The 27,098-nt window shown below is 38.1% G+C and overlaps 1 protein-coding gene across 8 annotated transcripts in view; it reads right to left on the bottom strand.

Annotated features, from left to right (window-relative positions):
* Positions 1-259: 259 nt before the first annotated feature.
* Positions 260-27,098, bottom strand: part of SCN8A (sodium voltage-gated channel alpha subunit 8) — a 75,900-nt gene continuing 49,061 nt past the window's right edge. For 6 of the 8 annotated variants that reach the window (XM_007421720.4, XM_007421717.4, XM_007421718.4 and 3 more), the window contains exons 16-26: positions 25,940-26,404; positions 23,779-23,896; positions 22,362-22,516; positions 21,373-21,546; positions 14,885-15,007; positions 9,865-10,149; positions 6,600-6,653; positions 5,175-5,312; positions 4,337-4,441; positions 2,521-2,791; positions 260-1,645 (exon numbers count right to left, since the gene is read on the bottom strand). In XM_007421720.4, the coding sequence (XP_007421782.1) occupies positions 501-1,645; positions 2,521-2,791; positions 4,337-4,441; positions 5,175-5,312; positions 6,600-6,653; positions 9,865-10,149; positions 14,885-15,007; positions 21,373-21,546; positions 22,362-22,516; positions 23,779-23,896; positions 25,940-26,404 (3,033 nt within the window). In that variant the 3' untranslated portion in view covers positions 260-500. The remainder of the gene's footprint in view (positions 1,646-2,520; positions 2,792-4,336; positions 4,442-5,174; positions 5,313-6,599; positions 6,654-9,864; positions 10,150-14,884; positions 15,008-21,372; positions 21,547-22,361; positions 22,517-23,778; positions 23,897-25,939; positions 26,405-27,098) is intronic. The other 2 variants (XM_088138546.1, XM_007421719.4) reach the window with 1 other exon arrangement.

Raw genomic sequence — 27,098 nt, forward strand, 5'->3', positions numbered from 1 at the left:
AAATGTCAGGTATGAAACTCTAGTTTTGCATGAACAAATCAACCCTTGCAAGTGATATTTTTTCAGGTTTCCTTTCAATAAAATGAAAAAAAATAAAATCAATTTTTGCTGCTTTGGAAAAAAATATGAATCCTCAAGCAGCAGATTTTTTTTTCTTGTTTGTGTGTGTCTTTTATTTTGCTTTTTTGTCCTAAGTTGCATTGACTGATGTGGAACATGCAGTATCCACCTGCCCAAACTGTATAAAATTCTTTTTCTCCTTTGCATTGTTTCCTGTTTTTTTTTTTAAATATATTGGTCTAGATGGGTCCATTAAACAGGTGGTAGATCACTGCTTTGAGATGCAACATGGTCACACAGTAAGCAGACTATGTTTGGTATAAGATCTTTAAAGTTTCTCCACAGCTGTTCTCTATTGATATATATTTTATCAGGAAGTTTGTAAACAATCTTTTCTGCTCACAAGTTTTCTACAGTTATTATTATTATTATAGATCATCTCAGCATTTGGATTCCCTGACGTCTTTTTGCCTTTTTGCTCTTTCTCGTCTCCCTTCTTCGGCCCGCTGTTTCTCCTTTTCAGGTTTAGTTACGCTGTCATAAGATGGGAGGGATGCCGTGGAAGGAGTACCTTCTTTTTTCTCCCTATTTGTCCCTCCGTTTTCTATTTTATTGGAGACATTTTTCCGGTAGATAAATCCCCTCCTTGCTAAACGGGCCCTGTAAGCCCTCTGGATGACCACTGCAGAGACCTCCTCCTGCTTACGCCGTAACGTGGTTGTGATGGGCTCATAAGACACTTTGGAAGGGTTAGAAGCCACAAATCTCTCTTCCATCTGCTGCCTCAGGATGTCTAGTTCACCACTGTCACCCAATACACGTTTGGTAAAGGCAAAGAGGATGTCCAGACAATGGATTCTGTCCCCGCTGACCATTGGCAAATCCATGGCAATGAGTTCAATGGTGTTGGGCTTAGGAACACGAAGTGGATGCTCCAAAGCATCTGCAAAATCCGCCAGCTTGCAATATTCAATGAACTGTGTAGCATCAGGGTCAAACTTCTCCCAGATCTCATAGAAAGTTTCAAAGTCATCTTCACTCAGTGGATCAGCACTTTCTTCTGTAGCCACACTGAAGTTCTCTAGAATGATGGCAATGTACATATTTACCACAATCAGAAAAGAGATGATGATATAGCTAACAAAGAAAAAGATTCCTACGGAAGGATTCCCACAGTCACCTTTGAAGCCACTCCCAGGATGTTCCTTTTCCAAATCACAGTCTGGAGGACGGTTGAGGATGGGTAAGAGCAACCCATCCCATCCCGCTGAGGTAGTGATCTGGAATAAGCATATCATGCTGTTGCCAAAAGTCTCAAAGTTGAACATGTCATCAATACCGGCCTCATGTTTGACATAAGCGAAATTTGACATTCCAAAGATGGAAAAGATGAACATAACTAGAAAGAGCAGGAGGCCAATGTTGAACAAGGCAGGCAAAGACATCATTAAGGCAAAAAGCAAGGTGCGGATCCCCTTAGCTCCTTTGATCAGGCGCAGGATTCGACCAATACGGGCCAGGCGGATGACTCTGAAGAGAGTTGGTGACACAAAATATTTCTCTATGATTTCTGCCAAAAACATACCTTTAAAAGGATTGAGGGGAGAAAAGAGAGTTACAATTGTTTCAAGTCATCTCATATTCTTTCTTCAGAAGCATGTAAATTATGGGCATACTCAGACACAATACGCCAGACTAAGAAAATCACAGCTTTCTTCAAAACTGGCCATCTCCTGATCTTTAGGTCCTTTTAGCAATAACTAAAGCCCAATACCAAATATTCAAAACAATACAGCTCATACAGCATAGTAAAAATTTACATCAACATCTCATATTTGGTAGATACCACAAGCAAGCAGAAATCCATAAAAATGCTCAGTGATCAGTTAAACTCTTAAATGGCAAAAAAGGGAGGAATCTGGACTACTTTGGTAACCACTGCTGAAATACCCTCTCTGCATGACCACTTGCACACAGAAAGCACGCACAGGGGACTACCAAGGAAAATCCCAATGTATCAAGCTAGTTCATATGAAAAGTTAGAATTTTGCTTTGAATTATGCTGGGCTTAGCCCATTTGAGCCTTTAAAGGTCAGTATCAGTACCTTGAATTGATTAGAGTCAATGGAATTTAATATACTCCAAGCATTTCTCCATCACTCCTTGATTAATACATTTAGTCATTCTGTGTAAGTAGCAATTTTAAGAGGCAATCTCAAATTACATTGTAAAGTAATATAATCCAAAACAGATTAGTGAGAAAGTGAGAGAGATGACTATAAAAGAATTGATTAATGCTATGAGGATCCAAAATTCCAACTCTTAATGAGCTTCTGTTTCAGTTTACAAGTTCATCTTTTCATCCTGATGTTTGCAATTTTACATTAGAATTTTCAGTTCCCACAGGCACATTGATTATTGTGCTAGATACGTATCATGAATATATTTATATATACTCACCCACAATAGAGAGTATCACAACCACAAAATCAAAAATATTCCATCCAATAGTGAAATAGTAGTGACGTAAGGCAAACATTTTCAGTACACACTCGCAAGTGAAAAAGATAACAAAGACAAAATTGATCCAGTACAGGATCTCCTCCATCTGCTTGCTTTGTGTGTCAGTTTCAACCATCATAGTCACCATGTTGAGACAGATGAGTAGCATTATTATTATATCAAACGCTTGCTGGGTGACAAGATCGAAGACAGCGCCTTGGATTTTGTTCTATTATACACAGCAAGAAAACACACATATCAACATTGCTACATGGCTAGTGTATCTTTGGTAGTACCCAATTAAAGAAGACTTTTATAGGACAGTAATAGAGATTTCTTTATCCCATTCTGCAGAAATGCTTAAAGGCAGCTGGAAAAATGTAATTTATGTAAGAAAAAAATGAATGCTGAATTAGCATGGTATTCAATGAAGCTTAGTTGCATGTAAGTACATATAGGACTATAGTTTGATTAACTTTGCATTCAGCTTTATTTCCTCCTTTAAATTGTCATAATTTTGCCTTTGTTCAGCTTTATTTGCTGCAGAGCAAATATCAGGTAGGATCACTTAAGGGGATTCTAGGGAAATCCGGTTGTATTTTTTCAATAGTCAAAGTAAATAAGTAAACTAGCAGTAAACAGTAAGGTAGTTCCTTTATTCTGCTTCAAAATAATATTTATCCCAGAAGAGGCTATTCGATTTATCTGAAACATTTGTATACTGCTTCCCATCTTAAAAAGCCTCATAGCAATTTGCAGTTAGAACAGTACGTTTAAACAATTGATAAAAATATAATATCCAGCTTTTAAGACAAGGGGCAGCATTCAGATCTTCAGGCACCTACTATTGTCTAAATCAGGAGGGATTACCTTATAGCCCAATGTCACACAATACCCTTGAACCCTCTTTTCTTTAGCTGGTGCAACTTCCTCTGTCCACTTTGCAAAACATTGGCAGTACAGTGATCCAAAACTAGCAACATGTTTCCTGTCTTTTTGAAGAGGGAAGCCCATGAAACCTGTAGTGCAAGCCTTCCACCCCCATTCCCCAAGTCAAAAGAAAGGACAGAAGTACTAGCCCTGCTTAGGTATATTAGGGCAGCCCCACTCACTGTGTGACACAGCCCTACTCACAAAGGTCTCCAAAACAGAGCATGGTTCTCACCCCCGGAATAAGAGGCCTGGCAGAGCCAACTATTTTTGTGACTTGGTCCTCCCGTTTGATCCTTTGGGTAGGGCTTAAGGTAAGCATGAATGGGAGATGAGGCTTCATTTTGATTTTCTCACACTGCCCTGAATGGTCCACACTTGAGTGCTACAGGAAAGTAAAAATTCCTGCTGTTGCCAGCTAAGGTCATAGCTGGCTGAGTGGGTGGAGGTGGGGCCCTGATTTAGGGAAAAGGATCCTGCCATGGCACTTTGCCAGAGGGGCCTTCTCATTTGTTATTAGGCCTTTCAGGACTGTAGACTGCTTTCAAGTGTTCAGAGTTTTTTCTTGCGCATATATCTTGCAACAACTCTGGAAGACGGTTCAGTTGTCCCAGTAGTGGGGTGATGAAGTGGAGGCTAAAGGTTTGCAAGTTTCTCAAGGCTGTCTAATGTGGAAATCTGAAACAGAATTCTCCCAGTTTATATTTTCACCCATTAGCAATTATAACGGCTCTCCTTTCCATTCCTAAATATTCTCAATATACTTGGGGGTAGGGGAGGGAGGGAAGAATCCACTTGAGAATATAAGGAATAACATGCTGGAAAAAAAAAATGAAAAACTTACCAGAGGCCTGGGAATTGGTTTCTGAGGTTTTTTGGAGCCTAATTTTTTCATGGCATTGTAGTATTTCTTCTGTTCTTCTGTCATAAAGATATCCTGACCTCCAAAGTAAAGGGGGAGGGGGGAAGAAAAGGAAGCTGGTTACAATCCATTCAACTTTGTTTGAAGATTATGGTGCATCTGAAATGGGCAGGCTTTTCTCATTACTTTGTGTGGCAAAGAAACTGCACCATCTCTAAAAATAATTGTCTGACAGGTTCTATTTAGTTCTGTTGTAGGAAGGTCTAAGTCAGTCTCGTGCCTACCAGATCACAGACTACAGTTCTTATCAGTCACAGGCCTCATGGCTATGGTGCCTGAGAATGTGAGGAGTTATAATCTAATGCATCAGTTTAGGGAAGCCTGTTGCAGAGCAAAGGTTCAGTTCAGAAATATAAATTGTAATGCAGTTGCTGTTTGAAATGGAAAGGCATGAGAGACTTGTCAAACAGGAACTCATTTGTGTGAAGTATATCTGTTGTGTATGTACTGGTTAACTTTCTTTGGGGCATGGCTGAAGAAGTCAAAATGAAAACAGCTGTATGAAGGGATACTAAGCTTTTCCTTTTATATTTAATCTATAATGCCTCTTTCATTCATTAATATCATCTCATGATAACTGCAGTTCCAATGGCTGACTTGCATGTGTGAATCTGCCTTTAATCATTTAAATTTTGGATTAGCAGCAAGATTTGGGAGAGTCCGGAGGTTATTAGTTGATAATTCAGTAGGCACCCTAGATAGGGTGTATCTTCTCATTCTTCCCCCTATGTGTGCTAGAAAATATGAAAAGTTGACCTATCTTTTTCTTTTGCTGATTGAAGTTGTCAATAATAACACCAATGAAGAGATTCAAGGTGAAGAAGGATCCAAAGATGATGAAGATTACAAAGTAGATATACATGTAGATGTTGTCCTCATACTTGGGCTGCTCTTCTTGCTATGAGCAGAGACAAAATAATTACACACACACACACACACACACACACACACACACAGAAACCTACCTACATGTACATGGGAAGATTTAATCTAACAAATCACAATGTATTCTGTTCTGAAGCATTGTGAAGAAAAATAATGAGAAATAATGCACAAAAGACATTATAGTCAGAGATAAGAGAAAAAGAAAAGGGAATCTGACTAAATCTAATTTACATCAGCACCATTCACTATACCACTGCATACCCTTCTATTCTTGCAAACCACCCTCACTGCTACAATACCCATGCACCACTTTAAACATTGACTTTTGTTCTTTAAACACTTCACGTCTTCTGAGGATCTCATTAACTCCACTCACCTACAACTTTCTCAGTCTCCCTTTCTCTTCACCCATTCATTTTTTCTTCCTGTATTTCTTCCGAGTTTTGATCCTTATTCATTCTCTCTCTATAATCCACATACCTCACATACTTATTTTGTACTGTTCACTTACTTTTGTATTGCATTTATATTCATTCGGCACCCATTCATTCTTGACTGTATCTCTTGTTCTACCACGCATACTTTTTCAGTAACCATTTTCACTGTATTCAAATTATTTTTCCATTTCTCATATTTTAACCCAAACTCACTTGCATCTAACAAATAGAGCAGTTTAAATATTTTTGCTTCTGATTAAATTCACACATTTAATAAAGGATTAAATGATTAAATGATTTCCTCTTCTGTGAAATCATTTTAATTTATGCATTATGCAAAACCTAATAATTAGAAAAGTTGCCCTTTGATTCAAAGCCTTATAGGGATCCATAAGATACATAAATCCCCTTTAGGAGGGGATTTCCCTGTTCCCTCTGAAATTAATACTGAGGCCATTGCTGAATATTCTGTGCACAAATAGATCAGGTCCTGTACACAGAAGGTGCAGCTAATTTTTTTACTTTCCCTTGAGATGATTAGCAGTCTTTCCTTCTCATATAAAATAATAGAGTCACTCTTGCTTCTAAGTCCCTGCAGATGGTAGCATCTGGCTTGTGTTGTCTGGGCTTAGAAGCTGAATCAAACTTGGTTAGTCCCTGAATGAAAGACCATCAGGGAAATCAGAGTTGTGGGTTAGACCAGGAAGTTGAAAAACATCCCAGAATAAGGCAATAGCAAATCACTTCTGTACTGTTGCCAAGCAAACTACAGGGTTTGTGTCTGTTCAATGATAAGGATTGATCTCAATTTGAGGGTGTCTACTCCTTGTTTAGAAGCAGTGATAGGATAACAGCAACATTACCCTTCTAGAATCTACTGCTGCATACATTATGTCCATCCAGCCTTTGAAGGTAGCCTATGGAAAAAGCACACCTTTTTTAAAGAGGAGGAAAAAGCAAAGCAGGGTAACAGTAGCACAAAGCAACATGGATAGTCAACATTTATTTTTATTTTTTGCTTACGTGCAAACAAGATCTTAAACACTGAATTCACTTTTAATTAGGCCTATACACACCTTTTAATTAGATTTTTATCTTGTTCTAAATGCCCAAGAGGTATATAGCTACCTTTCTACAAGTTATTCATACAGATCTACTTGTCTACAGATAACTTGGCTGCTGTCTAGTGATGATAGAAAGTGCTGGCCAAGCCATGTGGACAATTATGCTGCTGATGAGGGATTTTGTCTATCAGTTATGTATCGGTATCCATGGAGGGGGCCAAAGAGGCAGATGTGGATTTTATTGCAATATCTGGGTAGCTGCGGAATTGTGGAGTTCTTGGTGCTCTCTGAGCCTGGTGGTTTGCTTGCAGACATTTCATTACCCAACTAGGTCACATCATCAATGCGCACTGATTGTTACCTAGTTGGATAATGAAACATCTGCAAGCAAACCACCAGGCTCAGAGAGCACCAAGAACTCCACAGTTCAACCCTGAGTACAGATATTCTCTTCTATTGGAATTATGTAATTGTGTGGTTTGTTATAGACACTGCTGCAGCTATGGAGAATAGGAGGTTAGAGAAGATTAAGCCTGTTTCCCCTTAACATTCTTTGTTTCATTTTATATACTTGTTACTAACTGATCTTAGGGGCAATGGTGTTTCAGTCACTACAAAATGCATCTAAAGTATTAACAATAAATAATTGATCTCTACAGTATCTGTTTTTTACTACTATAAATCTGAGACCTATGCATATTTTAAATTGGTACTTGGAATTTCCCTGTACACAAATGAACAATAGCAAGAGTTTTTTCTTAAAATGGTAAGTTCAGACAGTAGTGTTTTAAAAATTATTTTAAAAATTATTTTAGAAAAATCAGTTTTGGCCCAGAGGATGTTGGATGTTAGATAGCACACACAGAAATCAAAGAGAACTGAAAGACAAGGCTAATTTTATTCTATGTCTATGACAACTCTGTAATATTAATTACAGCAGACCTAATTTGAAATACCCAATATTGTCCTTAAATTACTGTTTAATAATTAATTGAGAATGGTGACATGTACTGGTGGAGCTCTTGGTACAGTAATTAATCCTTCAGAATGATGTGTCCATCAGCTCTTGGATAGTTCTTAAAATGTCTTTTTTAGATTATTGTGATTAAGTGTTTTAAAGCCAATAATGTATGTGGAATATAACCAATCACTAACCTACCATATATACTGTATTTTACCAATCCACTCAAAATATAAAGATCTTGTTACTTGGCAGCTGCCCTTCTAACAGATTGCAGTACAGAATGAAAGGGAAGCAGGGCTTTTCCATCACCTTTGCTGAAGGTCCTTGATTCCCCACAACTATTACCTAAAGGCTGCTAATTCATTAGGCTTCCTACATTGTTTGACTTTGTGATTTAACATCAGATGCCTGAGTTTGTTCCCACTCACCCTTTTTCCTGTCTCTGTCACGTCTTTTAGATTGTAATCCCCAGGATTATGAAATCTTATAGTTTCCTACCTTTGTAAACTGCTTGGAAGCTTTTTAAAGGAGAGTCCAATTATTTTGCATACATGAATATAATAGGATGCGCAACATATCTACTACTAGCATACTAACATCTGCAAATATGGGTCCTTATGTAGCCAAAATGATACAATCCCTCTGTAAGAGGGAGGTGTCAGCTGGCTTGCGCGAATCTGAAGGTTTGCAGAAGTAAACAAACCAATAAACCGTTTCTTCCCCTGCCATTTTGAAAACATTTATTTTTATTCTGGAAATAGTTTAAAATATTGTGCTTACTGATTTGGTTAACTTGATGGCTGTGCTGTTTCATGTGCTCTTAATTGCTTTTATTGAATTATTTTCAAGGAAAAGAACTGCCTTGTTGGAATTTCTCACCCTAAGTAATCATTGAAATCCTAAACACACAAGGGATATACTGTAAATGTATTTATTTTGGTAAATGGTACATCCATTTGTCCTCTGGTTTGTGTATGGAATGCACACTAGGATAATCTGTAAATCCTTAACAGAAAAATCCCATTTTGTTATTGTGACTGGGGGGCAAATTGCAAGATAATTTAATTTAATCCTAATCATATACTGTTTAGTTGAAAAGTATATCATGAAAAAAATACATTATTGATAATAATATTGCTTTTTGTAATTAAAATAACAGAAATAGCATTTATTTATTTATTTATTTATTTATTTATTTATTTTTCAAATTTGGGCACCGCCCATCTCATAAGGAAGTGACTCTCGGCTTTTTTAAGCTTTCTGATTCATGGATTTTTTTAGAATACAGTCAACTTTTTTTTTCATTGCACCACAGATCCTGAAATCTTTCAATACATTTCCAGGAAAACTTGGAACTATAAAATGATAGATGTACAGGCTACCATACCCTTTTGAACCTTAAAAAAATCCTCAGTAAAGTTGCTCCATGATTCATTTCCAAGTGATTTCTTTTCCTACTCCACCTCTGCTTCTTGTGAATATATAAAGACTAATTCTAGAATGTCATCCAGGTTCCAAATGACTTCTAGACAATGCAGTTGATTGCTTTTGGAAGAACAGATGGACTGTATGCATGAAATAAGCTCACTTGGATCACAGCCTATCTTCAAGATGTCCACTATTAAATTTCAGTTGTTAAAACCCAAAAAATAAAGTGAAGAGGGACTGTATTTCTTAGAAACATGGAATTAAGAATGCTTAAGAAAGCATAATGCCACTCCTCCCCTCAAAGCTAAAATTACCAGTTATTTAGCTCAGACTTCTCCTTACAGGAACTCATCATCACTGATGTCCTTACTACTTCCATCTCCTTCAGTGCTTAAAAGAATAAACTGCTCTTAAACCCTGACTAATAAAGCGGATGCAAGTAAAAATAACTAGATTATTCCCCATCCTTTGATGTTAATTATTTTAAAATTATAATTAGCTCTTGATTGGCCCCTTATAATCACCGTACAGTAAAAAAGAGAGAATGTTTGGCTGATCCACTTGAATAATGGAAAGGATACATGGGATTCACACAAGGAAAACATTTTAGGGTTTCAACATTTTTGCAATTATCTTATGCAATACCAGTCAAGCAATAAAAATAGAACTTACAATTTGTAGAAGGGCCAGGTACCCTGCACCAACATTGTCAAAATTAATCTTTACATTCTTCCATCGAATCTCTGTTCCATTGGGATCCATCAGCTTCTCACACTCTGTCTTGTTGTTGACCTCTTCTATCTCAAATCGATACTCAGACGTCTCATTAAAGCAGTAATGATACTTCCCAGCAAAAAGATTAACCCCCATAATGCTGAAAATCAGCCAGAAAATAAGGCAGACCAACAGCACATTCATAATGGATGGTATAGCACCCACCAAGGCATTCACAACCACCTGTATTGGAAGGGAGAGGAAGGGAGAGAGAGTTTCAGTACAGAAAACATGACTTAGGTTTTACAAGAGAAACATCCATATGTCTAGTTTTAGTAAGGGGAACAGAAAGCAAGGCTAGACCCGTAACTCTCATCATAATTCAAAAAGAAGCATGTGTCCAATATCTCCAATAATTTTGTTTATAAAAACTTTTTATTAAATGATTTATCCAAACAAGTATTGGCAATTAATTTTATTTCTTTTGTCATTCAATAACTAGTTGATAAAGAAAGAAAAATTAAGATTGTGAAAAGGAGGAGGCACCTGTCTTGATAATGGCATGAGTCCAGCTGAGTCTAATATCTAAGTCAGAATCATATTTGTAGAGTCAGACACATGTAATTTATCTCAGCCAACAACCATTCCCCATTTTAAAACCAGACTCATACATTTACAAGCCCTGATTCTCCTACTCCCATGAAGATAAATGATGAAATTTAGCCACAGATTTCAAATGGGAGTAGGAAAGGGTACCAAACTCATTCTAAGACTTAGTGGTAGCTTAGTATAAAAATAATCAAGACTATATATTCTTTAATAAGCAAGGCCAGAAGTGACCCAAGAGCTGAGCATGCATATTTGCAAGCTCAAAAAGAAAAGCCATATTCCCTTCTCTGCTCCACAGCAAATGAAACTCATGTTTTACAGAGTTTCTCTTTTCTTTCTTTCTTTCTTTCTTTCTTTCTTTCTTTCTTTCTTTCTTTCTTTCTTTCTTTCTTTCTTTCTTTCTTTCTTTCTTTCTTTCCTTCCTTCCTTCCTTCCTTCCTTCCTTCCTTCCTTCCTTCCTTCCTTCCTTCCTTCCTTCCTTCCTTCCTTCCTTCCTTCCTTCCTTCCTCTCTCTTATAATTTTTGGATTCAGGGAATGTACTCTAGCTTATAACTATTTCTATCTTCTTTCAAAAGTGAGACCCTGAATCTTAAGTAGATATTTTAGACTCAGATTGTCTTTTCCCTATCCCCATATTTAAACAGAAGTGAAGACACATCTCATCTATAATTGTTGGTCTAATGTATATATGGCAATCATTAAATTTCTCTTTTGGCTCCAAAAGTGAAAATTAAATGTATCCTTCTTAATTTATAATTCTACAGATCAGGAAGCTGCTCCAGTAATATACCTACTGCAGCATTCGTCCTTAAAGAGAGAGGGGTATACGGTAGGGCTTTGCAACTCCCCTCAGAGAGGCACTTGGAAACACACAGAAACAAATATGAAGCACTTATTCTGAAGACATTAAGAAGACATCAAGGCATTTTTCAGGCTCACACAGGGACTTTGAAAACTGTCCTTCACATTTCTCTACTTGAGTGTGAATCCAGAGCCACTTGTTTCATTATTTTGCCAGCAATGATCACTCTTTAGAATGATTTGCAAAAGTCTAGTAGTTGGCCTCCTTTGTTTCCTTCAGCATTAATTTCTATCACGACACCTATTTTTTGACAATAATATTTCTTTTCAAAGAAATGCTCCACTAAACGTTTTTATGACAAACTCCTGAAAAAAATGGGACAGCTAGGCGTAGCTCCCTACTGACAGATTATCCAGGCTTCTAGCTCCCAGAGTGAAAATGAACCTCTCTCTCCTAATCTGGATGTTACGAGAAAAATGATGTTTCTGTGTTGAGTACCTTCCTGCAAGAGAAGGCTCAACAGGGCCCGCTCTTCCATGGAAGAATTCTGCATAGAGCCTTTCCCAATGAGAAGACATCAGGGAAGTGTTTCTAATGCAAGGTCAAGATGCATGTCAACAGCAGGAATGAGCTCTCCTGGCACTGTAATCTCCCTGTCCTCTTTTCTCATCTCTTACCCCTGGGGTGGAGGCAAGTGTCACATGAACTTCCTCCAGTGAAAAAGCCTCATCTACTTTCTGCTGAGTACTTCTTTAAATGTCAACAGATGGTGCTATTATTTTACATAAGTATTACAGTGGTGACATGCAGCATATTTTGTGTTTAGATGCATTATTCTCTCCAAAAGTTAGGCATGTATGAAGCAGAACTTATAAAAATCACTGCAGACTTCTAAATAGAGGCCTGTCAAAATTTATATAAACCATTAAACTTCAGATTTTCAGCCTATATTTCAGATACTGATTCAAAACCTCAAAAATCTAACTATTCCTGAGAGAGAATAATGAGGGAAAATGAAAACCAAGTAAAGTTGTTGGCCAAACTACTGTGACTTGACACTATGTTGCATTTTGATTTGCACTGTATAACAGGACCAAATCTATTTTTTATTTTACTCCTCTTTCACTTACAATGTAACCAGGATGCACCTTATTTAAACAAATTATCAAAACCATTGCAAACTATTATGAGAAAGGGAACATGGCTTTTGTGTGACAACTGTATATTAGAAATAGTAAAATAGGGCATGCATGTTTCATAGCAATATGTTAACTCCTCCCCCCAAATATAAAAAGTTGAAGGTATTTTTAAAAATATAAGTTGTTAGGCCATAGAGAAAAGCAAAGACCTATATTTAATGCTCTTTAGGAAAATTATTTTGGCTATTTTTTTTCATTTTCACTGAAGTCAGTTTGTACTGATGGCAAAAGGAACATAAAACCTGAATAATCAGGAGCAATATGAATGGGAAAATGTTGCGAAGTAGCCCATTTAGATAAATGCTTTTCATAGAGTTTGTTTTGCTAAACTAAATATATTTATCAAACCCCAAAACACAAATAATAACAGAAAACTCTTTTAACTCTATATGGGTTTAAAGAACTTATTTACTGGCTTAAAAATTCCTACTAGAAAAGAGCCATTCTCTGTTAGAAAGAAGCTGGGAAACAAGCTGTTCAAGTTAGGTTAGCTAAAATTTCTGGTAATTTATGTTACATTACTTTCATTAGAAACCTCTAGTTTCACTTTGAAACATTTTTGCTTTAGGTTTAGAGGGAAGATCTATAATAAAAGTAGCTCTCTATTGAGTTTTTTTTTTTTTAAAGTAACATCTGTACAGGTCAGAGCAAATGTCAATCCACATTCATATCTGAAGTAAATTCCACTGAATTTGTTCAAGGTCTAACACTATACTGCAGTCCTGAACATATTTACCATTATACGGTAAGCCCACCGATAGCAGTGGGACTTATTTTGAACTCAAAACTGAACTGATGACTGGACATCATTTAAAGCATCTTGAAATCTTATTGAAATGAATGGTTGTTCTACAACCATCCCTTTTTAAGGATTGGCCACAATTTATTACACAGTTATACATCCGGGTCTCAAAATATTGCATGTTGTTTCCCCATGTGAACAACTCCCCCCACTGCATATTTGTCCTTAGCCTGGGGAGAATGTTCAATAAGGATTCTCTTTCTGCCCCAGTTCTACACACACAGGAAGATATTGATGTAAGAGATAACATCCAATCTCCATGTAAAATCAAACTGATGGAACTTTAGCAATGTAATTTAGTAAGCATAATTATATATCGCACCCACTTCAACGTGTTTTTGGAGTACGTAAGTGTAATACGTAATTTCAGGACAACATCAAATTTGAATTGAAACTTTCAACTAAACAAAGATCTCTGTGCAGCTTGAGTGAATGACTAATCGTCCCTGACGTTATTTTTCCTTAGGATCTGTTTTGAGCACAGATGTTTTCTGATCTTTGAATGAGGGTTGAAGCTCTTCTCTGCAACCTCTCCTCTTTTTCATTCTATCAGTGTTGTTCTGATTCAAAGACTGTATTAGAATACACCACACATACAGCCCAATCCTATGCATTCAGAAGGGCTCATTCCTTAATAAATACAGGATCCCAGCTTTAAAACTTGCATCTTTTTTATATGCTGAGCATTATAAAAAATTAAATTGGCAATCGCCTTTAAAACATGGATAATTTCAGTCTCTGCAGTAATGGCATATTGTCATAATTTCTAGAAAGCTCAGGTTCTATGCTTTGCTTGTGATTTGTTGCTAACATCACAGTGACAGGAGAGGGTGGAGTGGGGGCATAAAGCATGTAAACGGGGGAAACGGAAAAGAGGGAGAGAAGCTGAGCTATCAGTCAAGGTTGCCAGTCACGACTAGACTGGACTGAGAACAACGAGGTGCAAATGAGAGGAATTAAACCAGAAATCTTTTCTTTGGGGGAGCACTAAATTCCTCCCATATCCAGCCCTTTTCTACAATCCTGAATACTCCCCCAAATGAGGCAGTAGCAACTTGAAAAACAACCACTGTATTTTGATCTCTTTCGATTCATCTTTGGTCATAACTTTTGGAGATGGGAGAAGAAAAACTTGAGGTGGTTCAAATTCTGATTCTTTGCACCTGGTGATTCTCCCTATCCCAGATTTACAGCCAGAAATGCCCCCTTGAATGCTACAGGTATTAAAAGCCAGGCCAAAAAAGAACAGCCAAGTGCCAACAGAGAATCTACAATGACATGTGGTTTGGGCCAATAATGAGGCAGCTTAATATCTCTCCCTTTTTTTCTATTAGTACATTATTGTTGTTATTATTACTGTAATTGTCATCGAATAAAAAAAGGGAGAACTGTGCAGCAGGGTGATGGTGAATCAGAAACAGAGGGAGGTGATCACGTCAGCAGCTGCATCATGATTCTGTTGGTTACGTCTTTCTACCAGTTTGATCAGTTCTAGCATGCTTTTAAAAAAAAAAACCCATAATCCACAGGCATGCAGAAGGATCAGCTCGCTAATGGCGTCTTACCCTCATCCCCTCAAATCGGGACAACGCTCTTAAAGGCCTCAAGGCTCTGAGTGTCCTAAGGGACTTAATGGCACCTAGTTCCGAGTAGCCCAGGGCATTAGCTATAAGGCTGACTAAAGAGACCTACACAGAGAACAGGGAAAGAAAGGAAAAAAGAAAAGAAAAAAGAAGAGGTTCCAGACTGTTAGCATAAATCCCCTAGTCCTGGCAGTATATTCACCCCGCAAATTGGACTGCAGGCCCAATCCACCCCCAGTTACAGTAACACCGAAGAAGGCAGGGCCATCAGCTGCCTACAGCACTTCGCTGAAAGGACCTGGAAGGAAATAGTGCGGTTGAGAGAGGCATCGATACCAAACAAAAGGGGAGAAATAAGTGAGAGAGAGAAAGAGAGGCACAGACACACAGACAGACGGAAACAGGGTCTGTTGGCGATTAGGAGCCCAAACGGATGACAAGAACCTTACCCTCGCCCTCTTAACAGTCTGCAGGATCCCAGCAGCTCCCATTAAATTAAGCCAGACAAATTTTTAAAGGACCTATGAGAAAGAATACAGATAAATACACACACTGCACAAGCCACCTTAGTTCTCTCATTCGGGTGGGAATGGGGAAGTGGGGATGACCCACAGATATGGCATCACAGAATTGAGAGAAAAACAAATATCTAGCTTCCCATGTTTCTCCCTTGAAAAAGCAGTCTGTCTCTTAAGAGCCTGCAACCTTCATGTCACAGCAAAGCTGCATTATAATTTGGCTACTGTATTACACGGAAGGTTTCCTATCAGCTGTCTGTTTCCTGGTGCAGGGAGCAAGTGGCCTAGAAGAGCAGTTGCAATCCAAAGAATCTGGAGGCCATCTAGTGGGGACGGCTGCTGCTTTTTCGTATTCGAAGTAATCACAGTACGGTATTGTACTACTGGTAAGGACTAAGATCCTTTCCTCATGTTAGGACAGCTTTTCTCAACCTTGGTCATTTTAAGATGGGTAGACTTTGACTCCCAGAATTCCCCAGCCAGCATCCTGGTTGGGGAATTCTGGGAGTTGAAGCCCACACATCTTAAAATTGCCAAGGTTAAGAAACACTGTATTAGGAGATTAATTAGATATAGCGCATACATCACATATGAATTCTCTATCTCAGGCTTCCAAATTCTGGTAATGTCCATATGTGTTCAGCTAGAAGCCTGTTACCTGTGGCCAGGATGATAGGTGGTTAGGCCCAGGTGGAGGATGCTGTGCTCTTTAATGCATGGTGTGCCTCACGTTGGAATGCAATATGTTAGCTTCTTGCCATTGTTCATGCTTGCTAGCACTGATGAGAATTGGGGTTCAGCAACATCTAAAGTTGGAGTTCAGCATATGATGCCCATTCCTGTTCTAATGTCTGAGAATGTGCATTCTGGGGGCCAATTCACAAATTACCATTTAAGATATGCCTGCTGCTTCCAGGAGTTGGCTCCCATTTTGCACTGGTAGCTCTGGAATACACATAAATGACGTGATCAGGCCCAAGATGCGGCTGCTTCCCACTTTAGACTATCAAAATTCTGTGGCCTCTTTTTAAATAAAGGATCCATAAACAAATGTGTGTACATGTGTGTGTATACACACACACACTCTACACTATACATGGTATAGTGATTAAGGTGCTGGACTAGTAACAGGGATGGCCAGATTCTAGACCTTCCTTAGACACAGAAACTGGCTGGGTGACTTTGAGTCAGTCACTCTCTCTCAGCTCTAGATTGGGGAGTAGAAAACCTTCTCTCTGCTAGCCTGCACTAGAGCAGCATAGATTACAGGTCCATAACGTTCAATGAAGGGCCCTTCAATCTCCAATGAACTGATTTGGAATAATAATAATAATGATGATGATGATGATGATGATGATGATGATGATGATGATAATATAATACTGTGGTGTCCTGGACAGTGCCTAAGCTTTTACAGTAACATAAAGTGGAAGTATGGATAAACTAGGACTAATTTTTACTTCTCTCTCTCTCTCTTTTGGCACATGTACATGTGAGGGTACACAGGAATTTCTGTTCTACCTTTGAGAGAAATATTTTTGCTTATGCCTCCTTAAAACATCTTGTCTAACATTTTGAACCTTAACATTCTATAGTTAAGGCATGCTTTACTGGAGAGTGTTAAAAACATTAATTTTAATTAGCACTTCTGTAAAATCAAATGGAATAGTACTGCCTGGAATACTCCAAAAGACAGGACAATACTTTTAAGCAACTGCCAAAGAACTAAAGTTAAGGACACTATTTTTTAAGGAGCCGACAACCAGATTGGGGAATAGTATGTGGAAGTTGAAATATACAGTAATATATTTTGTTCTGGTTGGGAGAAACAACTGGTTGTCCCCCATTTTCGGAAGGTCAGGCCCAGAGACAGTGTTTGTCCATTGTAGGGTTGGCCCTCTGGAATGACTCCCACGAGGTGCATTTGGCCTCAACCTTGGTCCCCTTCCAGAACTTCTTAAAACAGGGCTGTTCCAGAAAGCATTTGGGGACTGATACCAGATGTCCTTCAGAGTTTAGGTTTGTCTGTTTTGACTTCTGGTTTTATTTTATAACATTTTCATTGTTATTGCTATTTTTTTGTTATGCTGTGAGCCCCAGAGAGTCTGTGTAGGATTGCAGCAGGGCATAAGTGTGATAAATAAATATGAGGTATGCAACATGGGTCTGTCCCCAGATTTCTCCATTGTTGTTCACCCTACTCGTGTCCAAATGGACTTCCAACTGCTACGTCCAACATGGAAGCCATTTTTTGAATAAGCGAGTCTCCTATGACAACTGTTTTGTGAGTATATCCAATGCATGTTTTCAAAATGCCAAATGTTTCCCGGGCCCAAAAGGTTATCTATTTCTGTATTGATTAAGGAAATGATGGATGGACTCTGTAAATTGTTGATCAAAGAGCACTAGAATACCTGAACTAAAGAGAGGGTGAATAAAATGTTAATGTTATGAGGTTTTGAGGACCTAATGATTGAAAAGTGCAATAAGTCAATAAACAAAAGCCAGTGATTGTAAACTTATAGACACAAGCTTACAATAAACAAAATCAGAAATGTATCTGAAAAGGTATCAGTGTTGGGAAAAAAAGTCTGTAAAATACCTAATTTTAAAAAGTAGTCCTAAATGCCAGATAATCCATAATTGTATTTCAACAATATTTTGCCCCATCCGTGCAAAAGCACTGAAAGGTAAAATATCTTAATAGACTAGTATGGTAAAATGTTCCTTTAATATTACATAATTTACCCCCCAAATAAGAACCAGTGAACACAATGCAACTTACTTCTAAGTAGACATGAATATGATTGTACTTTAAGATTCATTGATTTCAATGAAAGAATAACACATATGCCTAATAACTTCCTTTTCCACTTCCATCTGTCAGATGGAACTGACTTCAGACTTTGACTGACATGACTGAAAACTTGTCTTTTAGCCAATCTTGAATGAACCTGGGGGTGTGGGGCAGAATTACTGCAGCTGCAGCATATTCAGTTGTTGCATGTCCCTTCCTCCATTGCTCTCTTAAGCAAGGAGAAACTGACGAAGAAATGTTATTTTCTAGTGTATCCTCTTCTGCAGGTTCCCATAAATGAGAATGTTTCCTGCCTCAGCAATTACAGATCTCAGCAGGAAGAAGCGTCCTGTTTCTTGACAGAAGCTAACAGGGCAATGCACGTTTTAAAAATGTTTTTTTGGAAGAAGTTATTTCAGTCTCAGTTCCTCTCTGCTACTCATGAAAGCAACTGGACTTTTTCCAGACATCTCCAACACACTGAAAAAAATGGTATGGATGTCTTATGAGTTGCAGGAACTTGAGTAAGTGAGGTAATGATATTTTTTTTCAGGATGATGGTCATGATTGCATGATCAAAGCCCCAGTCCTTTGTTTGCGTGTGTAAGAGACATTGACATGTGCAAGAGGGGTGAGGTTTTGATCACACAGTCATGACCACCATCTTGACTTTTTCGCCTCCCCTCCAGATGCCCCTGAAGGTATATAGAAGGCCCTCTGAATACTAGCAGCTATAGGTAAAGAATCAATAACAGGTATTGAGTGAATGTAGATGGGTTGTATTTTGAGAAACACTACTCATTCAAAATTAGGGGTAAACGCAATATCAAAATCTTGTCTGACAGAACAAGCCCATGTATGTTTACTCAGCAGTAAGTCCCACTGTGTTCAACAAGCCTTACTCTCTAGCAAGCATGCTTAGGAGCTTAGGATCACAACCTTTAGAATCATATTGGTGGATATTGGCTTTGTCTTTCCAGAAAGGCAGGAATTAGCATGGTCTTGCACTGCACTTATGGTTTGCATTTATAGGTAGGAAAAGTAATACAGGAGTCAAAAGCAAAATTTTATAAAAATCTGGTTTTTGGAGCTTAAAGGTCCCTCTTGGAGAAAAAATACAACAGGGAAAGTACAGTTTTACTAAATAGATGATTCTTTCTCAACACAAACAGACATTCAACATTGATTTTTTTAAAAAAGACCTAGGATATATTTCCCTGAACCTTGAAATTTAACACTAGACTAACTAGAAAAATATTGATTATTTACACAGGGATATAATGTTAGTTTTCAGAATATAAATTCAAATACATATTTGATATTTTGATATTGGACTAATGGTAATCACATTTTTCCCCTAAAGAATGAAACAAAAACTAGAACAGTACAGTGCAGTACAGTAGTAACAGACTATACTGAAGGAGATGTAGGTGGGGGAACAAACGCAGAAAGATACTCAACGTCTTTGGAAATCTGAAGAGAACAAGAAAAGAAAATTGCCCCCAAATCTCAGAAATATTATTGTTCATAGTGTTTCCCATCAATAACCCAGCTTCAAATCATACAGACTTTTAAAAGATTCTTAAAGCCTTTTTATCTAAGAGGAGGATGGACTTTTGTTTTAAAAAATCCAGCTCGACTTCATTTTGCTTCTGCCCAAAATTTAAAAACATTTAATGCACTCTTTGGTAAATTTCATGTCATTTAAACAACAACAACAACAACAACAACAACAACAGCACTGTATACCAGTAGGACCCAGAAAATAAGGGTGCTATCAAAAATATTACATCACTTTCTGGTCTTCTATTCCACAAAAAGAGCATGTCAATAAATAACATAGGTGGTCAGTGGAAATTCCCATTACTTCAAAAAAAAAAAAATACTTTGAGAGCCAAAGTACATTAAATTAGAATGTAAGAATTAGGAATATAAATGGAGGGTGCATGCCTGAGTGCAAGTATATGTTTAGTTTGCCATTTGGATCCCAGTCTCTTCAAGGGTAAATTGTGAGCAAAAAAAGACAACAGTACTGTAAAGTGGCTTTGGGAACATTACCTATGTCTAATATTTGTAACTATTCATAATTTGACTCCCTCTCTTGCATGGTACGTAGATATTAAGAGATCAGTTAGATACAGCCTAACATAGAGACTGTTTTCTCTATGCTGGCTGGGGAATTCTGGGAGTTGAAGTCCACACATCTTAAAGTTGCCAAGTTGAAAAACACTGATCTAATGAATGTCCAGCTCTCCCTTTAATTCTTGGCCGTGAATGGAGCAAAGCTTCTGTATTGGGAAGGAAAGGAAAGCAAACCCCCCTCCAGCCAGCACAATGAAATATATGTAGTGACATAGTTGAGCATCTTACAAAGTCAGAGTCAAACTTTATTATAGGTCACTGACCCAGATTTCATTTTTAAAAAATCCTTATCTTACAGTACCTATGAGTGGAGAAGAGTTTGAGGGAAAGGCCACACTGTTCAAGAAATGCTAAAAAACCTGTGAGGGGGCAAAGCACTGAATAGGCAGTCACTTATCCCTTCTCTAGTGGCATTGAAAGAAACTGCTTTACTCACCAAGGACTTTATCTCTTGAGGAGAAGCAAACATTATATACTTGCAGTAGTGCAAACCTGTCCCTTCACTCTTGACCAATATTGATCAAGATTAATTTTGAATGCTGAGCCTTTCAATTTTCCCAGTTCAATTTTTCTATATTTTGTGAGTAAGATAGCCCTATTAAGTTCTCAATATTTCCATCCACTGTACCAATCATTGATTCTTAGTTTCTTTGTTTGAAATTTTTGATGGAGGAAGAATTCATGCACCTCTTGAGAGTAATAGAAATAAGATTGCTTTGCACTTCTGTTTGTTTCTATGTTTCTTTACTATCTCTGTGGCATTTTATCAAGTTCATTTACCATTCAAATCTCAGTGAAAAAGTAGACCTGAAAGTGAAATATGGGAAACCTCCTCAACCAATTAACATTTTGGGTTGTGAAGCGCTAGAATGGAAACAGCAGAATGTTTTCCTTAGAAAAGATTTAGAAAGAAACAAGAGCAACATTGCTAGGACTTATTTATTTAGGCAGAGGTACAACCTCAGATCTTCAGGAAAGCAGTGCACTGATTCAAAAAGCAAAAAGATACCTACTGCTACAATGAGGAAATCCAGCCAACACCAAGCATTCGTGAAGAATTTCACAAATCCATAGGCACACCACTTCAACAACATTTCAAGGATAAAGATGTAGGTGAAGACTTTGTCAGCATACTCCAAGACGGTCCGTATAGTCTTTCTCTGTTCTATGTAAATATCCTCAAAGGCCTAAGGAACAACAGAACAATAATTCTCATCATATCTTAGTTTTGGCATTGGAATGAGCTACAAAGGCATTTTGTTCTGACACAGGTACTTCTGCAGTAGCTGAACTCAGTTTACACATACACACTTATTTGTGATCTCTCAGCATTTAACTATTAGCTCAAAGCACACGTGGGGAGACAAAGGAGATAGGTTCACATGTTTGGAGCCCAATTAACTACCTTTTTCCTTGCTAAAATCAAACATTAAAACACTAGTCCAATTTGACCTATGTGAGCAGATTTTCTTCTCCTTGTATCCACGCTGCCCCGTCTTGAGGGGAGACCAATATGGCAGAGGAAAGAATACTGCATTGTTTTCAGATAGGGATTTAGAGTGTGTAATTCTCATGCTTCTCTGGCCATGCTTAAATGGCCATTTAGTATTCATTGCACTTACAGAATGCATCTGAGACAAAATTAAGCACCCCAGGCCTCACCATGAATATGAGATACTGCTGCAAGGGGAGAGCAAGACAATCTTTCACTAAGGGCCCTCTCAACCTCAGTGCAAGCTCCTAGTGACTTTAACAGGAATATCCTAAAAACCAGTCAAATGTATTAGTACAAAATCCCTCCCAGAGTCAGTATTGTAGTAGCTTTAGGGAGGAGTGATTTTCATTGTGAATGTGCCAAGGAGGAATAATTCCCTATGATCCAAACTGTGGCACCACCCTCAGCTGCTTCCTAACTTTTTCTCCAAAAAAAAAGGGCATTTGTGTCCAATTCATGAATTTCATACATTGCTCAGTTTGATGAGCAAAATAAAATGTTGCTCACCAAAGCTCCACTGCTTAGCAAAATCATGAAGATAATGAAGGTTTCAAACCAGTTATGTTCCACAATGAGAAAACACGTCTTTCTTAAGTTCCACCAAGACTTGCCCAGTCCATCTTCAATGCTAACTTGGCAGCACTTGAACCGTTGCACACAGCCTGAAAAGGTAAAATTAACTTTGTTACTAGTTTTGTTACAGAAAACAATCCCAAGGGTCAGATGTTATCCTACAGTAAGGTATTATCCCATTATTAATTCATTCCAAAATGTGGTCAGTTTAAATTAACATTGGGTTACAAGTATTTTGCAGCTGAACAAACCTCTGGAGTTGAGCAAGTCTTATAGCTAAATCTCAAATCTCTGATACCATTCCATCAAAAGCAAGCAAGTTAGTGATTCAGTAAAATAATATAGTAAAATGTTACTATAAACATAAGAAGCATCATGAGTTTCAGATCAGGTGGTTAAACAGTATCCTTGCACCTTCTTAATAATGGTATTTTAGAGATTGGCTGAATATTTTATATTAGTATAATTTCAGGTTCTGTTTGATTTATTACATTCTCCCTTCCCCTGAAATGGGATTAATCAGGCCTCCAGCCATTGAGCAACTGAGGGTAGAAGGAATATATACACAAAATGGAAAGGCTAAGAACAGAAATGTAAACTTAATTCTTTGTTGTGGTCTCTGTGCATCACCCATATGAGTGATGCATCTATGCAAAACCCTTGTCCTGATCATTCAGAGCTGAAGCAGATTGTACATAAGCAGCACACTGGCAAGTGTGCATGATCCTAGTCCCAGAAGGACTCCCAGCTCATTCCTCTTGTGCAGTTCCTCTTTTACTATTATTATCAAAACTTCCAATTTCTGAAGTTCTCCAAGCCTGCTGCATGGCCCTAGCCTTCAACCTTTATTCACCACTATTGTGGTGATACGATATTCAGTCCTGAGCAAATGAATCTTTCAGTCAGGCATTTTGGGAAACCATTCTTCACCAGGTCTTTCATAGAGGGTGTACCTGCCCACCATCATATGATAAGCTTGCCACTTAGCCTAATGTGAAACATATAGAAACCATAGTGAAGAAAATGTTCCTTTCCCATAACTATTATCCTTTGAACAGTTATTTGTACATTCCCACAACCCAACCACCTCCCCTTGTTCAGTTGCTTGTCTCAGTAAGTTTATCCTGTGCTGCTACAGCAGTCTTAAGGAAATTAAGGCAAAAAGCAGGAACTGCACTGAATAACCTGGGCAAAAGAGAGTTGTTGTATGAGCTGCCGTTTAAATTTCCACCAATGCCCTCAAACTGTATTATGATATTAGGTTGGGGACATTGAAAGAAATGAAACATGATGGATGAGTGCTTCCTACTGTTCTGAGGGACTTTCACACACACCCCATATTCAGTATCACCTTCAGTGAAGCACGCATCAGGATCCAAGTACTCTTCCGGTGCTTCCACAGGAACCTCTTCTGCCTCTGGCTTTATATCTATGGTGCTTCCCTCTGATGAGCTGGTATCATCCAGCTTCTGGAATAAAAATGATAGCAAAGTACAAGCCACGTTCTATGTCAGGTGAAATTCTTCACAGAAACAAAAAGGACAAAGGGAAAGCTGATAACATTTCACCTTTTGAAAAAGACAGACTAACAGATTATAGCACTGAACTAAATATAAAGTAATGAGTTGTTCCTGGCAGATTCCACATGCCTTAGTATATTTTCCACTGTTTTCAGCCACTGCTGGTCATGGTGGTGCAGTTATAGCCCAATGCACCTGGAATGCTTCGAACTGGGAAAGGCTAGATCTCACCTTATCATTCTTGCAAACCCTGTTAGGATACCATGCCAGGCAAGTATAGCTAAACGGTTAAAGGGGGTTAGAATTGAGTGGACAAGGATACATCACTTGGTAAGTCTGACATCAACGTTTAGGAAGATTGTTCAGCAAATCATAAAACAACAAATGTGTCAACACCTTAGAAAATGCAGTGATTACTAGAAGTCAGCATAATTTGTCAAAAATAAGTCTTATTAGACTCAATCTATTTCACTTTTTTGGCTGGGTAACTTCCTTAGTGGACATAATCTATCTTGCCTGTAGGATAGGATCTGATGAAGTATTCCATGATATTCTGATTAGATGCATGTTTGTTTGGTGGATCCTCAGCTGGCATGAAAATTGAATTCAAACAGTGCTCGTTAATAATTCCTCATGAAACTGGACTGAGGGTTTGGTTCTGGGCCTAGTATTCTTCACAATTTTATTAATGTCTTAGATGGAGGGACAGATGGGACCCTTATCAAATCTATAGATGACACAAAACAGAGCTGGATAGTTAACAGTCCAGAAGTCAATAATAAGGTTATTTTACTAAGTTGAACAAGTGGATGGAAAATATGAGAATAAAATTTAGCAAAAATAAATGCACAGTTCATCTCTTAAGAAAAAGGAAATCAAATTCCTAGCTATAGGATGAGTATTACCTGCCTTGGTAAGAGTACATGTGAAGAAGACAATGGAATTATAGTTATTCCAAGCTGAATAAGGCTTAGCAGTGCAACATGGCTGCTAAAAAGGCAAATACAATAGAAGTATGGTTTCCAAATCTCGGGAACAGTTTCAGTATAATTTGCATTGAACAGACTCCACCTTTAGTACTATGCTCAATTCTGGGCACCACATTAAAAAAAATTCAGGGAAACTATGGAGCAGGTGAAAAGAAAGAAAACAAGGATGATCAGGGGACTTGAAATGAAGTCTTATGAGAAGAGACTGAGGAAATTGGGAATTAATTCCTGTTTCCTGAATCTGTTCAAGCAGAGGCTGAACAGCTGCCTATCAGGAATACTTCAATTTGGATTCAGGGAGCAGAGAGTTGGACCCAGTAGCCTAAATGTTTCCTTCCACAATTATGATTCTTTCATTTTTTAAAATAGAGCCTCAAGTGGCAGTGGACCCATAAGAGAGGAAATTAATGGGAAATGATGCTACCCCAACTCCTTAGACAAACTCTGGCTCAACCTGGATTAGACACATTAATAAAGGAGTCTTCCATTTTTCTGAAGCAGTTTGCTACTTAGTATTAACTGCTGTTAAGCAACAATGCCTTCTTGCCCTACTTCCTCAAAACACCTGGTCTGCAGATATTTGAGGAAATTGATTCTGACCTGAACAGCATCTCCAGGAAAAGATGCAAATAGGAACTTTCTTATCTACCAGCTTCTGCATTTCCTAAATGTACCTTTGATTTGCTCCAACAGGTCTTTCCTTTTATCCTTATGAGTGACTTATTAATACTATATGAAACATTTGATTCTTTTAAGATGGCATTTTTCCAAATATGGCTAACAGCACCAAATTTATGGGCATCTGCTGATTCCAGGCCCCTATGCTTTGCCCATCAGCCCCCATATGCTTCACAACAACCTAGTGTTCTGATCAAAACATCAATCTGCTTCGATGTGAAGCTTAGTGCTCCATACTCAAGTCCTAATTTGTTACCCCCGTGATAGAAATGGCTATCCCAAATGAAGGCACAATCATGTGGTTTGACTGAACATAGGTTCATACCTCTTTGCTGCCATCAGTGTCACTGCTGAAATCTTCTGTGTTGAGGTTCTCAAAGTCAGACTCACCCACAGCAATGGGAACACGGACAGTGAGGTTAGGGTTGTTGATGAATGACATATGGTCTTCATCAATGATGTACTTCTCCACACTGCTGCCAATGCCACTGGTGGTGCCATTCCCATTCTTCTGATAATCAATCTCCCGGTTGATATCTGCCCCTGTATGGTTGGCAATGCAGTTCATCTTCTTATCATACAGCTCATCCAGTGGCTTAACTTCATCTGCCTCCCTTTGCTTGAAATGCTTCTGCACAAATTCATGCACTTTAATCTTTGTCCAAGCAATGCCCTTCTTGATCCGGATAACAGAGATCTGCAAGTTGTTCATCTCACCGTCATCATCACCTGCTGCAAGGTTGTCTGCGCTAAAAGAGCTCAGCAACAAGGCCAAGAACAGATTCAGCACCTGAATGAGCAGAAAAGGCAGATCAGGGCAATACTTCTTGACAAGTTTTCTTTGAACAATTGATGCATTTCTTCCAAAATGGCACCCTTCCACCTAGCAGTAGCAGAGAGAGAAGTGAGATGGGAAAGATTTTCTCCACTGGCTTTGCTGGGACCGAATTACCAGTAGGCTCCTCCAGTAAAAACAGTAATTCCTTGAAAACAACTATGTAAGAATGAATTCGCTTGTTAATTCTTTTCTCCTCTTTTCTTTTTGGAACTGTGTGCCAGTCTGGGCCTAGCACTACAGTTTAAAGTATTATGTGATTACATTGCATATGTGTGTGTGTGTGTGTGTGTGTGTGTGTGTGTATATCTATATCTATATCTATATCTATATCTATATCTATATATATCTGACAGCTACTCCTATAGTACAATTCAATTTTAATTATATATTTTCACTCATACACATACACACACTATACATACATACATACATTCACATATAGTATGTCTGTGTGTGTGTGTGTGTGTGTATTTCATTCATTCATATACTCATTCATGTATTTATTCAGTCATTCTTATAACAAGAAAGCAGTAGTTTTAAAAAAAAACCTGGGAGGTTAATAGAAGATATTGTCTGGCTGCATAGAATCTTATGAATTAGGCACAGCAGCTGCATCATAAACCCCTCATTTGTAAGTATATATTAT

This window comes from Python bivittatus, unplaced genomic scaffold (assembly GCF_059951505.1).
Source record: "Python bivittatus isolate LINGU-HERP-01145 unplaced genomic scaffold, Pbiv_v1 ctg000220_np1212, whole genome shotgun sequence".
In the NCBI taxonomy this organism is placed as follows: Eukaryota; Metazoa; Chordata; class Lepidosauria; order Squamata; family Pythonidae; genus Python; species Python bivittatus.